This window comes from Lepisosteus platostomus, chromosome 2 (genome assembly GCF_059453375.1).
Source record: "Lepisosteus platostomus isolate fLepPlt1 chromosome 2, fLepPlt1.hap1, whole genome shotgun sequence".
In the NCBI taxonomy this organism is placed as follows: Eukaryota; Metazoa; Chordata; class Actinopteri; order Semionotiformes; family Lepisosteidae; genus Lepisosteus; species Lepisosteus platostomus.
This window is the reverse complement of record NC_142612.1, coordinates 79,130,747-79,148,176: the sequence shown is the minus strand read 5'-3', so window position 1 is coordinate 79,148,176 and position 17,430 is coordinate 79,130,747. Positions and strand designations below refer to the sequence as shown.

Sequence of the window (17,430 nt, the reverse complement as noted above, 5' to 3'; positions counted from 1 at the left end):
GCTGGGCGCTCACGAGTGGGAGGGCGCGGAACGTTGCCTGGCCTGGCGCCAGATGAAAGTGTGTCCCGGAGCCGGAGGCCGGCGAGCCCTCGTGAGAAGCCAGGGCAGTACTGTAGGAAAGTCACAGACTGCAGCTTCCGTCTTCCTGCACGTCCTCTGTAAACTAAGCTACATGCCTGATGTGATGTGCCCAATGTGCATACTTTGCCTCTGGCTGTTTACATGCGATCTGTCTGTTAGCCAGCTTTGTTTTCAGTCATAAATATTGCTTTAACCTTGAGAATTGTTTTGCTTTAAGGATTAAAGGTGAAGGCAGTGTAAAGAGCCTGTCGGCTGCAGTGACTCTGTGTCTTGTCCTCTTTCCCTGCTCTCTGCTGGCTGCTGGGGTAAACCTGCCCCCCCCCCCCAGCGGCTGGAAGTGCGCCAGGTGTGAGCTGCGCGAGAACCTGTGGCTCAACCTCACGGATGGAGCGGTGCACTGTGGGAGGTGGTTCTTCGATGGCAGCGGGGGCAACGGCCACGCGCTGGAGCACTACCGCGAAACCCACTACCCGCTGGCCGTCAAGCTGGGCACCCTCACCCCCGACGGCGGAGGTCAGTGTGGCAGGACAGGCCCGCCGAGATTAGCACGCTTCTGCAAAAGTCTGCTTCTGAAGAACAGAGCCTAGCTGCCTGAAGGCACCTCGTCTGTGTGAAGGGTGTCTTAGAACCTCGTTGTGTTGTTCTGTCGTCGGGGCAAAAAGTAACTTTCATAAGCCTGTAAGAGGGCTCCATGCATGTTTTTAGTGCATGTGCAGCACGTTGCTCCTACCCCTCCAAAGGGCAAGACCTCTGTGGCTCCAAGATGTGGCTGTTCTCTTTGTAGATGTGTATTCATTCGATGAGGAGGAGGCTGTACTGGACCCATACTTAGCAGAACATTTAGCTCACTTTGGAATAGACATGCTTCAGATGCAAAAGGTGAGCTTTTCTTTGACGTCAGTTTCTGGTGAGCGGTTGAAGTTACGAATGCCGTTCTGTCTGTCCTGCTGTGCATACAGTACATGAAATGTGTCCAAGCTGCACCTTGAAGATCAGCTTATTAGAAACCAGAGACTGGTTGTAGGTATCAGAGGACAGGGATCTTGAAGCTCACGGATACTTGTGAGCTTTTAGCAGGACTGTTTTTTTTTCCCCTGAAGATTATTTCCTTGCATCACGGGTAAAAGGGGTCTTGCAAGTCCTGTAAAACACAAGGAAGTCTCCTCCTTCCTTGCAGACGGAGAACGGCCTCCCGGACAGCAAGGCGAAGCCGCGGATCAGCGAGTGGGAAGTGATCCAGGAGTCGGGCTTGAAGCTGAAGCCCGTGTATGGGTCTGGCTACACGGGCATCAAGAACTTGGGCAGCAGCTGCTACCTGAGCACCACCATGCAGGTCCTCTTTAGCATCCCAGAGTTCCAGAGGGCGTGAGTACCTTTGGGCCGGAGCACGCCGCTGCCGTCACAGGGGGTGGCCTCCTGTTATTAGTGGCACTGCTGAAACCTTCACACAGTAAATCTGGTTTGAGCAGGCCAGCCAGCCGCAGAAGCACCAGAACTGCTTGTTTATCGTCATCAGGGTCCCTCCTCTGGGTGGACGTGGCTCGATGCCTTTAAGACTCCAGACTTCCCTGGCTTGAGACGTGGCGCTCTGATCTTTAGGGTTGAGGAGCGCAGTGCTGGCGTGGAGATTGTAATTAGAATGACAGCTCAGGGTTTGGTTAAGTGTAATGGGTTGCGACTGGATTGCATGCGTCTAGAAATGCCCCATGTAAGCTAGATTCACACTGCTCTCTGCACCTCTGGATCTGCAGGTTTGTGGGAAACATTCAGAGGATATTTGACTACTCGCCCCTGGACCCCACGCAGGACTTCAGCACACAGATGTAAGTTTTTGCATGAGATGGGATACGCACAATTGATTGCAATAGAATTAACGGGGTATGGCATTTTACCGAGTGGTGCCATATTAGAACGAGCTCCACCTCAAAGGAGGCGATTGGTGTTCATCCCTCCCAGAACCTCCCCTCTGCGGTTGGTGGCGGCATTCGGCCCTGCGTGATCCTATTGGGTACAAAGGGGTCACAGCAGAAGGCAGGATCCTTTGGAGAGAAATGAAACCACATTTTGAGATATGCTCGTCCCTGTGTTCCCACATCCCCTGTGGCCTGCCGGTGCGTGTCGTGATGTTGAGTAGTTTCGGCTCATCTACAGGCCGGGTCCTGTGCTGTAAACCAGAGACGGTGTCACGAGTTGTGCTAAAGCCCCGCATTGTGTGTTTGGTGCGCAGGGCCAAGCTGGGACACGGTCTCCTGTCAGGCCAGTACTCCAAGCCTCCAGTGAAATCTGAGCTGATTGAACAGGTGATGAAGGAAGAGCGCAAGGTATTCGTCTGGGTGAGCCGCAGCGTGACGTGTGGGTGAGGGCTCGCGCTGGCTTTGTCTGTGACTCTGGCTGCACTGAAATGGAGGAGATGGCTGCTGCCCCAGTTGGAAGGGGGGAGAATTAGAAATGAGGAGGTGATGTCATCGGAGACGATGACATCACGGGCGGTGGGGCGGAGTCGGGAGTGGGCACGGCCCTGATGCAAGCGCACCCGAGCAGGACTGTGTCCTCGCACATGTCCTTGAACCCAGGGCCGCGGAACCGTGGCGGGGAGCTGTTTGTTTACCGCGATCGAGTCCAGACAGGAACATTTGTATTGCAGCAACAGTGAGTGTTTTGTTGACGGGGAGCAGGTAATAAGGAATTCAGTAATTAGGCGTCATGTCATCCGCACTCCTCTGCGTGGATAATATGCTGTCTAACGTTTAATTGCCTGTATGTTGGACTGCTGGATTGAATAACTGTGGCATCATGATGTGCTTGAAGGCTTGGCACTGCATCGGAGCTGTGCGCTCGGCGTGGGCGAGGGAGACGGAGAGAGGCAGACTGAGTCTTGCATGTTGTGTTGCTCGCGCCTCGCAGTGCTGAGGATTCTCACACCCGGGTCCTGTTCCAGCCCCAGCAGCGAGGGATCTCCCCCAGGATGTTCAAAGCCCTGGTCAGCAGGGGCCACGTGGAGTTCTCCTCCAGCAGGCAGCAGGACGCCCAGGAGTTCTTCCTGCACGTGATCAACCAAGTGGAGGTCTGTACAGCCCGACGCCATCCCTCTCCCAGCAGCCAGACCCGCCACACCTGCTGGGTGACACGGAGGAAAGAGGCTCTTTATGTCCGACGTGTGGTGGAGTGAAAGACCTTGCAGATCTCGTCTTCCTTCGTAAGACCTGTTATCTGTAACCAATGCAACCGGCGTCCTGATGACACTGGTACTGGGCAGAGTCCCTGGGGCAGCAGTGTGGTCAGGAGGTTGAGGCTCTGAACCGCTGTTCTCTTGAGTAAGACACTTCATCAGAATGGCACCAGCTAACAACCCAGCCGTATAAACGGGTACAAATGAAGTCGCTTGGGATAGAAGCATCAGCCGATTAAATTAAATAGGCGGTTGACGCAATGGGGGAATTGATAAGACGGAAAAACGTAGCTTGTTTTTTTTCCCCCCCGTGTTAAATTAACTCTGCAAAAAAACTGCAACTTAGATCTTGCACGAAGCAGATGATGTGGCAAAGCAGAAAGAAAGTGTGGATTGCTGTTAGCGGGGCCTGTTCTCTGGAGATGCGTGGGGACGTTGTTTTTCCTCGTTCCCATTCAGAGGAGTTGACCAGGGACAGCCACAAGGGAACATCCGAGCACGCCCAGAAGAGCTCCCTGGCGAGCTTCCCTTACTCTGCAAGTTGCCCCTCTGTGGCTGGCCAGCAGTCTCAAGTATATCCCAGCCTCCCTGGAGCAAATACATGACTGAAATTCCTGTAGCCCCTTAGAAACGAAGAGAGCTTCTGCGGAAAGCTGTTCTCAAGCTGCTCCTTCAGTTAGAGTTATATGGCCTCTGGCCCTTGAAGTAAAGACATGTCAGCTTCCGTTGCAGTTAATTTCCAGTGTCCTGAGGTGCTGTTTTTGTGAGGTGGAGTATTAAAGGTTTAAAAGATGCTAAATGGCCTCGCCCAAGTCTATTTTAATCTTTGACTTCTCCCAGGAGCTTCTGTGCAAGAAATAGCACCCTGCCTCTTGAAGTGGTGTGTAAGGAGGATTGGATTACTTTGCACTTGTTTTAAATCTTTATTTAAACTTCAGGACTCCTGAATGTCTTTCGCCTTGTTTGCAGCAGGTTTGTTGACAAAATTAGACGCGGTTTTGTTTTATTCCCCTGCCGCGATTTGTAAACGGTAATGAAATTCATCCTGCGGCACCGTTGGCAGGAACGACCAGTGAGTCATGCGGCCAGCAGTCCTGGAGAAGCTAGGGGCTGTTACAGCAGAGCCAGGCCGTAAAGGGTTGAGCTCAGTGTGTAGTCCTGGGTGACCCGCACGGGCGGACCTTGTTCTCGAACCCGGAACCCCGCTGTTGACGGGGCCGGTCTCTCGCGCAGTGCGTGCCCATGTGTGTGCGTGTGTGTCTGCATCTTCCGCAGAGGAACAGCGAGGGCTCGGAGAATCCCAGCGACGTCTTCCGGTTCCTGGTGGAGGAGAGGGTCCAGTGCTGCCAGACCCGCAAGGTCCGCTACACGCAGAGGGTGGACTACCTCATGCAGCTGCCTGCCCCCCTGGAGGCCGCCACCAACAAGGGTGAGCGCAGGGGCAGCTCTTGCCCTGTCCGCTCTGATGGAGCTGGTAGCGTGCAGGGCTCCGGGCTAGAGGGGCGTGGGTTCGAATTTAAGGGCGCGGCATCAGCGCACCACCTGGATTAAAGTCCTGCATTCGGATTGCTGCAGCAAAACGCCCAGCTGTACTGGTGGCCACATAAAAGTGTCAGCTGCACAGGTCAATAAGTGGAGGCTCGATATGCTGGTGGGATATACGTATGCTAACCTCCGCACTAACAGCTGGGCTTCCCTACGTTTGTATATAGAGTACACGTTTGTTTCGGTTTAGTACGTCGCTTGTAAACCAGTGCAAATTTGCATGGAACTGAGAAAGAGACTCATATGTGCATCTGCTCTGTGCAGATTTTAATCTTATTTCGCCTTTTGACCAAGATCTGCCCTGATCCAGGGGCAGTGTGTCACTTGTGCGGTGAGTCGGCAGTATGGTTCTAGAGTGCTGTGTGGGATGATTTGCCCCTTGCGTGTGAGGCTGTCAGGGCTTTGGGTAGCTCACGTGGTGGAGCGGTGCCGAGCCAGAGCAGTGAGCCCCTCGTGCTGTCCTGCGATTGGCTGTGAGCAGTCGTGTGTGTAGTAATGGAGAGTTCCGAGGTTATACGGGCGATCAGTGCAGACCTCCTCAGGCTGCTGGGCAGAGAGGCGAGGCTGGCTGGCTGGCTGGGCGCTGTGTTGGGGTGGAGGCCTCAGTGTGGGCTCGTCTCGCCCTGCAGAGGAGCTGATCAGCTACGAGTCCAGGCGGCAGGAGGCGGAGGAGGGCCGGAGGCCCCCCCCAGAGCGGGTGCGAGCCAGGATCCCCTTCAGCGCCTGTCTGCAGGCCTTCACGGAGCCAGAGAACGTCGCCGACTTCTGGAGCTCCGCCCTGCAGGCCAAGTCCGCGGGAGTCAAGTAAGAGTGGGCTGTGTCAGGCTGTGTCCGACCTAACTACCCAGTTCCCGGTCCTTTTAAAAACGGTCCCATTACACTCCCCCCAGTGGCTCAGCCTTTAAGGCACTCGCACCTCTGAGGGCAGGTTAAGCGTTATGGGTTCAAGCCTGTGTCCTGTCCCTGTGTGGCTGCATTCCCAAGATGCCTCAGTGCTGCCGGGCGGGGCTTGTGACATCATCAGTGAGGGACGCACCCCTCCTCCAGTCGACGCCATTTCTCCCTTTCTGAAAGTCAAGTCTCTGTGGTGCCTTCAGCGTGTCCCGAGAGGACGGCGGCTTCTCCCCATGTGGGGACAGGAGTCAGTGCTGGGGGCCGAGATGTAAAGAAATCATTGTCAAATCCAAACTAGGTGGTGGACATCATAAATTTACCCATCCATCTGCCTCTGAACCCAGCTTATTTTGTTCTCGCTGTTATTCGTAAGCTCGAAAGACAGCATACAGCTTTCTTGACTGGGGAGGGGAGGGGAAGAAAGGTCCTATAAGATTGACAACATGGGGCCAGGTGGAGTGTTCCACACCCCCACAACCCTTACCGCCTGGTCTGGGTCTGTAAATGTGTTCCTCTGCGGTTCCCTCCCGTGTGCCCTGCTTCGCGTCTCACTGTGGACTCTGACGCCCGTGTCCGGAGCCCGGGAGCAGAGCGCGAGCTGTGCGTTCAGCCGCCGTGTCCAGCTTCTCCCTCGCCGCTCGAGTGTCGCACGCCGTCCGCTGCCCGGTCTCCTCACCTGTGCTTTGCTCCCTACAGGACGTCCCGCTTCGCATCCTTCCCCCTGTACCTGGTCGTACAGATTAAGAAATTCACTTTTGGGGTGGACTGGGTGCCTAAAAAAGTAGGTGAGTGCTGCTTCTTTAAAAGCTGTGATGTATCCCGATGAAAACATAAAGGCATGTCTTATCCCAGGAAAATAATTCTGTTGTTTGCTTTCGTTTTTATTCATTCCCTGTGTTTTTTAGTGAAGCTGAGATTTTCACCTGCTATTAATACCTTTGCTGGTATTTCCTTTCAGAATTGTTTGAAGTAAAATTTATGGACCGTTTACAGCCTAAAGGGTCAGACTCCTCCCCTGAACAGGCTGCACCATTTTCTGGAAAGCCCTGATAAGATTTATGTAATTAGAGCAATTAAGTAACTGAGTGCTCAAGGCAAAAACCCGAATGTTTAATCAAGTTCATTTTTTTCAGTTAGCAGCTGTAAGATAGTTTTAAAAGCTTTAAGCATGTTCACTTGAGACGATTATCTCAAGTGTTATTTAATTTGGAGTGAAAAGCGGAAATTCTGTGGCTCTCTGTTCTTACAGCCCTGCTTTGTAGTGCAGCGTTTCTTTGCCAATCTTCCTTTAAGTTAATTAATACTTCTTAAATGATCACTGTATCCTAATTAGGAAGAAGGTATTGAATGCAGCTTGAGTATTAGAGCTTTTTTTCATGAAAACATTAAAATATTGTACCTGTGACTAACAAAGTACAAGATCAGTAACCACAGCCTGGTCACAGTCCGGAGACTGGACACAGGCAGACCTGGCTCCCCGGAGAGGACAGGCTCAGTGACCACACAGAAATACATGCTGTACCTTCCCCAAAGTAAGAAACATTATCCTGGTATTTCCACACATAAAAGTATCACAGCACCCATCTGGGGAACAGGTAGTAAAATCAATAAAGCTCAGTTTGTGATTGGCTCTTGTTACAGCCTGAGTGCCCTATCAGATATGATTGTTAATAACAATAAATGCCATTGTTGCGAATTTTTAATCAACACTGTCATTCGACAGTCAGGAATCAGTTAAAGATCTGTGAAATTTGAACTTGTTGCTGCAGTTTTCCACCAGAGGGCAGTATCTGCCTGTTCACCGATTCTGTGCTTTGGCAGGGCCCAGCGAACTGGGGATCAGGTGCATTTTCACTGCTCTTCACATATGTTCAAGGTCGTGTTGATCCCTGTCCAGCAGCGTTCCTTCCTCACCTACACCTTGTTTGTCACCTGCTGGGCTTTCACTCTGCTCTGCCTCGGCCTGATCCAGCACGTGTCTGCCTCGGTTTTTTTTTTGAAGTTTATAACTTCAGTTATGTCGCGTGTTATGAACAGTTTTCAGCTGAATTGCTAAGCCATTGAAGACTCAGGAGGCCCTGCCGTTCGCTTGCCTGCTCAGTCCTGAGCTGGCGACAGGCCAGCCGGGTCTGGGTCGTGATGGCATGCCCCGCGGTAAGAATCCAGCAGCGGGAGAAAACCGCACAGCTCCTCCCGCGCGGCGTGCGTTAGAGCCCGGCCCACGCCAGGCAGGAGTCCCCGCGCGGCCCCGGCGCTCGCTTCTCGCTGCCTCCGCTGGGCGGTGAGGCAGCGGTCCTCATGCGCTCCTGCTGTCCCGGTCCCCCAGACCTGTCCATCGACGTGCCGGACCTGCTGGACATCTCGCACCTCCGTGCCGCTGGCCTGCGGCCGGGGGAGGAGGAGCTGCCCGACCTGGCGCCGCCCATCGTCATTCCTGACGACCCCAGAGGTACGCCCCCACGGGCGCCCGCGTCTCGGTCTCTTCCTCGGGAGGTTATGTTAGAGGCGGCAGGGGTCAGCGTTGCTGCCTCGCAGTGCTGGGGCCCAGGGTTCAGTTCTGGACCTGAGGTGCCGTCTGTGTGGAGTTTGCATGTTCTCCCCGTGTTCATTTGGGTTTCCTCCCACAATCCAAAGACTTACTGGGAGGTTAATTGGTTTCTTGTGTCTGTTTGTGCTCTGAGATGAGCTGGTGTCCTGTCCTTGCGCCTGGTGCTTGCTGGGATAGGCTCCGGCTCCAGGGCGTACCCTGCTTTGCGCCTGGTGCTTGCTGGGATAGGCTCCGGCTCCCCCCTCGACTCTGAGTTGGATAAAGTGGTGAGAAAATGGTTTACTAATGGGGGGGGAGGAAGAGGGTATTTTCCATGCATTTTCAATTATAAGGCTCATGTTTTTTACTTTCAAATGTTAAGTTTCTTCCTTAAAACACGGTTCCTGGTGTGTGAATTGTTTTTTGTGGAAGATCTGCGTTGCTCCTCTGTGGGTGCTGTTCTTTTGAACCCTTTTTCTCTGACCCTTTATAGAGTATTATTACTGTAGCGAATGGAAATAGTGGAACTGTTATCACACGTGCACCATGGCCTATATTAATCTACTACTCTCTCCCCCCAGTGTACTTCACACCGGAAGATTACCCGTGCTCATAAATCACAATTTGCCAGTGTAGTGATTTTTGTCCATTTGTCTTCCTTTAAAGTAGGGCAGCAAAAAAGGGAAAAAGCATTGCTTTTGTAGGAAGCAGCTGTTCACCAAATAGCCTACCTTTCATTTCATTAAAAGCAAGATAAATACATCCTGGTGTGCAAATGTCTTGCACATCTTACACGCGTGTAGGTTGCGAGCATCAGAAATTTACTCAAAACCTCTGCTAGCGTGTTTTTTTACTCTTGGAACATCTCGGTTTGGGTGATAAGAAATCAGTCTTGGCATTTGGCAAAGTTTATTTCATATTGACCAGAATAATCAAAACTGATCACTGATCACAGCAACTCAAGGTGAACTGTACATGCACAGCCACATTAAAACATTGTTTTCGTCCATCACACTCGATTATCGCACTAGAAGTCTCAAGCACTCCTTAACAAGTAACATCATCCGTTTCTCTCCACACACCCAGAGAGTTAAAAGGCCACATTTTGTACAACATCCATCAGAATGAACTGTAAGATTAAAACAAAATGGTTAATATTTCAGTCGGAGATCTCTAAAATTTCTTCACAAAGAAGGAAAAACACTGAGAACAATAAGAGAAAAGAATAGAATTCTAAAGAATTCTTGACAAGAATAGAACAAGGCAAAACATGTAAGGATTTTGCACAGCAGTCCACATCTGTAATTGTTCTTATTCTTGTCTTATTTATCAACTATTTTAAAAGCTTATAATGGTGACAGATCTAGCAGGAAGGGCAATGTGAAATCATTTTAATACTGCATTTTAATTAAGCAGTCATTGAAAGGAAGCTTGAATAAAAATAGAATATTCAAACCTTAAATACTTTCATTTTTAATTATAGTGATTATTCTGCATTATGGCCATTATGGCTCCCCTGCTGGTGAACAGCTCAGAATTGGCCCAAAACACTGAGAATGAACCCCTTGCCAGGCGGGCGCTGCAGGCATGACTGGCGCTGCTCTTAAACCTGGTCAGCCCCCCCGCAGCTGTGGCCAGATGTTGTGAAGGGCACTGCGTGCCCCACTTCAGATTCCACCTCACAGCTCTCATGTCTGTGTCTCTGCCTCTTCCCTTGCAGATCACTCCATGAGCCATCTCATGGACTGTAAGTATTCCCCTCTGTCTCCGGGTGTCTGTGCTTGTAGAGTGGTCTCTTGTCGTTTCTGCCATGGTCATTATCACGCGGACCTGCTCCACGCATGGTGTAACTGTGGAGTATCGAGTAAAGGGCTGCATGTTTAAACACGGTTCCCAGCTTACTTCAACAAATCGTTATTAAACATCGGCGCGCAGAAGCCTTTGCTGTGAAGTGTCGGTTAGTTTATGGCGATCGATGGCATTAAAGTTACTGAAACTGCAGGTGACAGGCTGGTAGACAAGTCAGGCCTTTTGCAGGTGTGCAGGCTGGTGGCTGTGTGGTCAGCTGTGGTCATTAGAAGTCCAGGCTGGTGGCTGTGTGGTCAGTTGTGGTCAGTAGGTGTGCAGGCTGGTGGCTGTGTGGTCAGTTGTGGTCAGTAGAAGTCCAGGGTGGTGGCTGTGTGGTCAGTTGTGGTCAGTAGAAGTCCAGGCTGGTGGCTGTGTGGTCAGTTGTGGTCAGTAGAAGTCCAGGCTGGTGGCTGTGTGGTCAGTTGTGGTCAGTAGGTGTGCAGGGTGGTGGCTGTGTGGTCAGTTGTGGTCAGTAGGTGTGCAGGCTGGTGGCTGTGTGGTCAGTTGTGGTCAGTAGGTGTGCAGGCTGGTGGCTGTGGTGTCAGCTGTGGTCAGTAGGGGCGCAGGCTGGTGGCTGTGTGGTCAGCTGTGGTCAGTAATGTGTCTCCATGTGCTCCTCAGCTCCGGAGATCGACGAGTCCTCGGTGATGCAGCTGGCAGAGATGGGCTTCCCCCTGGAGGCCTGCCGGAAAGCGGTTTACTACACAGGAAACATGGGGGCTGAGATGGCCTTCAACTGGATCATAGCCCACATGGAGGAGCCTGGTAAGGCGCCACCTCCGCCATTCTCCCGCGTCAAGAGAGTAGACACAAGGAAAGGGTCTCCTGGGTTCACCAGGGCTCAGGAGGAGCAGTGTTGGGCTGGAGCCTGTGTGGCTCTCGGGTGTCTCAGGGGTGCGGGGTGGCAGGTGGTGTGGCCACTGTCCGGCCCTGTCCATCGGGATTCTCGGAGGGTGACCTCTTGCCTGACTGAGCCACTGGTCCGCACCACCCAGACGGCGGGGCTGGGTTTTTGCAGAAGATAGGGAATAAGTGCACAGCTCCTGTGCAGCTCGCAAAACGAAAGGGAGTCGTGGCATCAGGACAGGGGTCACCAGTCACTGGACAGGAGTCCCTTCCGGCACCTGTGGGCTGGACTGGTTTTCTTCCCAGGACTCGACCGCACAGCTCCTGTGCTGAGAATGGGCTGCAGTCTCTCTGCCTGGGAGTGCTGCTCTCATTCACACACCTGCAGCTCACTGCAGCGCCCAGCTCCAGCACCTCAGCGCACGTTTCCTTGTGCCCTATTAAAGTCTAGAAGGTTTACTGTGAGTGCATACGTGATAGTGCTTATGTACTTTGAATAAGGTAAACAAGGCTTTATTAGTCCCCACCAATTCATGTTCTGTAAGAGTCCTGTGCCTCATTGCCCCATTCTAATAAGACCCACATATGGAATCTGTTATGGAAGAGTAGCCAGGCTATCCTAGGCCCTGTGATTGCTTTGCAACCCTGTGGTTTGTACAGGGGCCCGTTTTCGTGGAGTCATCAGTCTTCAAAGAAAGAATTGCTTTCTGAATAGCAGCTTTTCTGCAAACTGACTGCTTAACGTGGAGGTGGAGGGATGTATTCAAAATGTTACTCGTTCAGCAGAGGCGCAAGATGAGCGGTTTTGTACGCACTGAAGGAACGGGCAAGGCATGAGTGCTTTCATCGAAAAACTGCTGTGCTGTTGCATTTCTCTCCGGTGGGGATGCCAGGTGCAGTCCTGATTGTGTTGATTGACAATGGACAGATGGCCCCAGTTCAGGCCAGACAGCTCCAGTCCTGGAGTGCTGTGCCACGTTTGCTAATGGAGCTGGTCGTTGGCTTAACTGGTCTATTTGAACGATTTTCATAGGTCTTCAGCCGATGATTTAAAGAGGCGCTCGAGGACCAGTGCTATGCAGTGGGGTTCCCAGTACAGTCAATGAGTTATTACTTTACCAGAAGGAGTGCATGTGAAAAAGAGGTTGATCAGGAGGAAAGAGAGAGAGAGAGAGAGGGAGACAGCTTGGTCTCTTGAAACCACTGTAAGAAAAATATGGTTTTCGTTTTCATTCGTAGAAGGCAACGGTAACAGAAACGCCGGAAGTAATCCGCAGCAGGGTAAGTAGATTAACCCTTTGTTTACCAAGACGCACACTCGTCTCTGTGGGACCTCGGGCCGTCAGACCCGTCTGTCTTTTGTGTCCGTGGAGTTCGGGAAGTGCACATTTGGGAAGTGGGCATTTCCACACCCGACAGTGAGCTCCAATCACCTCGGCACTCCAGAACGCAAACCCCTGTCACCAAAACGTAGAGGGTGTCTTCTAGTCCCCTGAGAACAGTTTCCCATAGTTCATAGCAGACTCTTTTAGCACAGGTTCTAAACCTCTGGACTGAAACACTTACTTCTTTATTATAAATGTACGTGCACCGTATAGAATAGATTGAATATGACTGTTATGCTTTGAGGTTCTCAAGACTGCATGCATTTTTTTTCCAAAAGATTACTGTGCGCTAGAAGTTGATAAAGCAGCTTTTTCCATTGAAATCTGATCTTTTTTCGCTATTCATGAACTCCATATCCTGTCCGTCGTTCGTCTGTTCCCAGTGTAGAGCTGCAGACGCCACCTGCACGGGTCAGGCCTTGTAAAGTGCGCCAGCAGTCAATATGTGCTCATAGTGCATGAATCGGTCCCCCGTCAGCCTGGGCCTGCTTAGGTTCACCCTGGTGTACCTGGTCCTTATGGGTTCTGAATTCACACTCCTTTGACAAACGGGGCTCACTGCGCCCAGATACTTTCCTGGGGGGATGTCCTCTCCTGTCCTGTGTGTGTTCAAGCCTCTCAGTCCTTATCATTGGGTTTAGCAGAATGGTAGATTTCTGAGAGTATCAGGTATGAGAGGGGCAGCTGCCTGTAACAGGAGCACTGCACTGTCAACCAGCCTACCCCTCTCCCCTGTTTCTGTTGAAGCCATTGTGACATATGAGTTTCTGTTTTCCCATTGTTAAAACACCAGTTCATTCTACTGTTTCCTGCTTATGTTGTGTTCAGAAGTCAGGTCCTGGAATGAATGTTTGCTTTATTTTGTCTTTAAATATAGTGTTGGGTTATTTCTATAGCAAGCAAAGCTAACTGGTCGTTCTGCCAAAAGTCTTCAGTAGGCTTAATGTGTCAGTGTGTAGAGCGATCGCAAAAATAGTTTAGGTTCTGTGGTTATGCAGAATTAAAAAGGCAATCCTGTTTGATTGTGAGACCTCGTATGTCTGCATGCTCCGATGTTACCCAAAAAGATAGAAACCAAAGGGATACAAAAGGTTAAAAATGACGTTAAAATAGGGTTGAATATAGCTTAGTAGTTTTACTAAAATCTTCTTTTTCAATACGTTTTTTTATGACGTTAAAGATATGAGTAGAAAGGTAATTGTAGCTTTTTTGGGGGGGATAAATAGGCACACTGATTCACTCCTAGGATTCAGGAACATTTTGTTCCTTTTTAATTCCTTTTTTCAGTGAGGGGCCACGTGCTTGTTGCTTGTGCTCCAGCCCTGTGGGCCTGTGTGCTGGTGCACTTGTGTTCACGCGCTTGAGCAGCAGCAGATTCCTAATGCAAGAAACTGTAAATGGCCAATAAAGTGATCTCTTATCGTATCTTCCATGATGCTGATGAAATAACCTGCGTGTGGCCTGATTGTAGTCATGAGAAATGTGTGTCTGTTTATAACCTCCCTGTGCTCCACCCTCCATGTGAGACACCCTTCATCAGGCAGAGGTCTGGCAGCCGCATTCCGGAAGGATCCTGGGTCGGCGCGCTCCGCGGGCCCGTCTGTTTAACCGGGCTCAGCCCTTCCTCCTCTCTCCCCCCTCCAGATTTCGCAGAGCCCTTGGCCCTGCCCTCGTTCGGGGACCCTGGGACCGGGGGGTCGAGCCTGACCTCCGGGATGGACAGCCAGCCCCCGGAGGAGAGCATCGCCATCCTGACCTCCATGGGCTTCTCCCGGCGCCAGACGGTCCAGGCACTGGGGGCCACGGTACGTCTCGCCCGCTGTGCCGCCCTCCCTCGAGCCCGGCTCGCGCCCACCTAAAACACGCCCACTCCTCTCTGCACGAGGAGAGGAGGCAGCACTTCTGAACTGTCCTTTGTGAATGAGCTGCAGCTCTTGTGTACCTGAGGTGTAAGTGTAGTAGAAATGTGCACAGGAATATTTATGCTCTGTGCTTCTAGCAGGTAATAGCCACCTTACTATTGGTATCATAGGCTTCAGGTGTGCTATGAGTGGGCTTACAATATCAGTATAGCTGTTTTTTAAGTTTAAGCAAACTATAGCAATATTGTTTTTTTAAGCCTTTCTAATCAAGGAACTAACAGTAACACATATTCATGTATACTATGCAATATTGTGTGTTGTTAAAAGTAAACATCATCTTTGCTTCAGATGCATACAGTATATACGTATCAGTGTTCCTGGCTGTATTCTTTGTTCAAGTAATCTAAAGATTGGGGTTTGTCATTCAGCAGGTAAGGAGGTTTTTCCGGAAGAGAAGGTCATTCCATATTTTATCTGTAAGATGCAGGAGGTGTTAGTAATCATTCCAATTGTTGGATATCGAGGTCGGTGTTTCTTCTACAAAAACGGTAGACGCTTTGCTTTGAAAGCCTCCAGCTCCTGTGCCGTCCTGCTCCTTTATCAGACCTGAGTCTGCTGTGCGTGAAATGTGAAACCTTCGTCTAAATGCCATCAGACCATGGATATGTATTTCCAGCTGGGTCACTGTTCCACCCTAGACCACGCGCCTGCTCAAGTGAGTCAGTAAACCCAAGCTGCCTCAATCACAGCGCTAGCGTATCTGGAGTATAGCTCCCCCTGAAGGCGTTGGAAAGGTTTACTCAAGAACGAAAAAGAAAAAAGTCTTGTGCAACAGCGGCTGTTTGGTGAATCATGTGCCTCTTGGCACAGGCTAGAAACGCGCTGTGCACCGAGGCACGAGTCTTATTGCTCTCACTGCACCACGTCTGTTAAACAGCAGGAGTACACAAACCCCTGAAGGACGGCATAAGACCGTGTTTTGTATCTAGGATGCTGTAGTGGCGTGAAGACAGTATTTAGGAACATGCTTCCTGGTCATGCAGCATTCTGGCAAACGTTTTCACAGGACGACCACTATTGTCAATTTGACCACTATTGTCAAATTCTGCATGTGTTCACCCTGTATTCTGAGGTCTGTGTCTGCAATTCGTGTAAAAAGCTCTGTCTAAGGTGTTATTGAGAGGTGTGAGGCTGCAGGAGGCTGGTAGTCGTTCCAATAATAGCTCTGTGTCCGAGAGGGAGTCTGCAGCTTCACAGGACCTGTGTAAGTACAGAAAACTGAGCTGGGGTCCGGCCCATGTGACCGGTTTGGGAAATGTGTTCCAGAACAACAACCTGGAGAGAGCGCTGGACTGGATCTTCACCCACCCCGAGAGCGAGGAGGAGAGCGAGCCCGCCTCGGGCGTCGCGGACGCGGAGGGCAACAGCGCCGCAGAAGCCTCCTCCGGCGCAGAGCCCGCGGGCCCGCGGGTCCGAGATGGGCCTGGACGTGAGTACACGCCTCTCTGGAGCTGGGCAGGACACGGACGCTGCCTCAAGCCAGAGCGGTCTCCCCCTGCCCCAGGGGTCCAGCTCCGGACCTTCGGCTCTTTCTTCACACTCCCTCCCCCTCTGCTCCAGCACCCTTGAATACTCAGACACACACTGGTCCATTCAGCACAATCAGGATTGCAGGAGATGCCCGGCTAACTGCACTATTGATTAGCCAATACTATAGCAGCGACAAAAGAACTTCCCAAAGACCTGGCCAGGCTCTTTGTAAAAACATGAATACAAAATGGAAAAAACTGAGCTTGAAAAAGCTGGTTTATTCAACTTAAGGTCATTGATGACATTCATCTTTAGGATAATGTGGGTAAGCAATTAAATAACTGTTAGGCTAGTTAAAAATGTAGAACTTAAATCAATGGATGTTCTGTGCATATTGTACAGTGTACTAGTACAAGCCAATTTGGAGTATTTTGTACAGTTTGTTTTTTCTGTCACCTTGCTCTGGAATCTGTCCAGAGAAGAGCAGCTTGAAGCATTCTGGGACTCGAGGGAATGGGCTGGTCTGGTAAGAACTGAAACTGTCTAGTCCTGAACCGAGAGGACTGCTGGGGGACATGAAAAATACAAGTTTGAGGATTTTGAATACTAGAGAACACTGAAACAGGAACTCGGAGACTCAAGTGGAAAATATGGTGAAGTACAGGATGTGTCCAAGTGAAAAGAGGAGACTCTTCTTTTTACAAGAAAGTGGGTGTAAAGTCACTGGGATGTGGAAGTACAGCCCAGCCACCTTGTTGGTTCCTACTTGGTAGGGCTGAGTGAGACTCTTGGATTAATTAGCAACTAGCAAACAAACAAGCTACTGTACATAATCCGCATGGTTTCGTCTCTATTGAAACTTGCATATTCATTGCAGTTAGAATTTCAGGCAGAAAATTAAAGTAGATGTAAACTGTTGGGTCAACAAAAGCAGTAGAACAGAAACTTGGGGAGCTGCGTCAGCATGCGTAAGCTGCAAAGGAACAAGTAATAGGTTTATTCCATGCTGAAAAAAGAAGAAAGAGAACACAATGTTTCGGCCATGGAGCCTTCTTCCGGTGTGAGAGAGACAGGGCAGTAGGCAAAGGTAAAGTAGCGGGAGAACAAAGGTTGGGAGGGAGGAGGAGTGAGAGGCGGGAGCAGGGGACAGAAAGAGAGGCCAATCAACTTGCCCTTTTCTTGTCATTTGTTTTCTCGACTGTGGCGTTACAGTGTGTTAAAATATTTAAAAACCACGTGCCTACCGATTCACCACACACAGGACTACCCCCTCCAAGATGAAATCAATGCAGTTTGCAGGAACAAGTTGGAATTTCAGGGAAGAATCTTCAGGAGACCCTCTTTATCCATCAGTAAAGGCAGAAGATGATGGCGATAAAATGCACACTAGGCCTTTGCTCTTAGATTTAAATGAGCGTGCACTCTTGTCGTTTGTCTCCTCTGAAATGTAATTGCTTTTTTTGACCATTCCCTGAGAGAAAGGCATGTTTTATTTTGAGGGGAATGGCACCCCAGCAAAGAGTACCAAGTGCGTCATGACTGTTGAGTTTGCTTGAGCGGCTGTGGACCTCAGAGCTGGTCTCCTGTTCTTGTGTTGCAGGCTACGAGCTCTTTGCCTTTATCAGCCACATGGGAACATCCACGATGTGCGGCCATTATGTTTGCCACATTAAAAAGGAGGGCAGGTGAGTGATGCTGATGGGATGTGTTCTCTCTTCCTGGGCGGCCTGCACAATAAGACTT

General features: G+C 50.6%; 1 protein-coding gene across 7 annotated transcripts in view; it reads left to right on the top strand.

Annotated features, from left to right (window-relative positions):
• Positions 1 to 17,430, top strand: part of usp13 (ubiquitin specific peptidase 13) — a 32,187-nt gene that overhangs the window by 10,265 nt on the left and 4,492 nt on the right. For 2 of the 7 annotated variants that reach the window (XM_088621483.1, XM_088621534.1), the window contains exons 6-21: positions 410 to 594; positions 866 to 960; positions 1,259 to 1,446; positions 1,833 to 1,904; positions 2,309 to 2,414; positions 3,020 to 3,145; positions 4,526 to 4,679; positions 5,425 to 5,599; positions 6,386 to 6,474; positions 8,016 to 8,138; positions 9,937 to 9,963; positions 10,686 to 10,829; positions 12,150 to 12,191; positions 13,940 to 14,100; positions 15,484 to 15,646; positions 17,288 to 17,372. In XM_088621483.1, coding sequence (XP_088477609.1) covers positions 410 to 594; positions 866 to 960; positions 1,259 to 1,446; positions 1,833 to 1,904; positions 2,309 to 2,414; positions 3,020 to 3,145; positions 4,526 to 4,679; positions 5,425 to 5,599; positions 6,386 to 6,474; positions 8,016 to 8,138; positions 9,937 to 9,963; positions 10,686 to 10,829; positions 12,150 to 12,191; positions 13,940 to 14,100; positions 15,484 to 15,646; positions 17,288 to 17,372 — 1,935 coding nt within the window. The remainder of the gene's footprint in view (positions 1 to 409; positions 595 to 865; positions 961 to 1,258; positions 1,447 to 1,832; positions 1,905 to 2,308; positions 2,415 to 3,019; positions 3,146 to 4,525; positions 4,680 to 5,424; positions 5,600 to 6,385; positions 6,475 to 8,015; positions 8,139 to 9,936; positions 9,964 to 10,685; positions 10,830 to 12,149; positions 12,192 to 13,939; positions 14,101 to 15,483; positions 15,647 to 17,287; positions 17,373 to 17,430) is intronic. The other 5 variants (XM_088621500.1, XM_088621492.1, XM_088621525.1 and 2 more) reach the window with 5 other exon arrangements.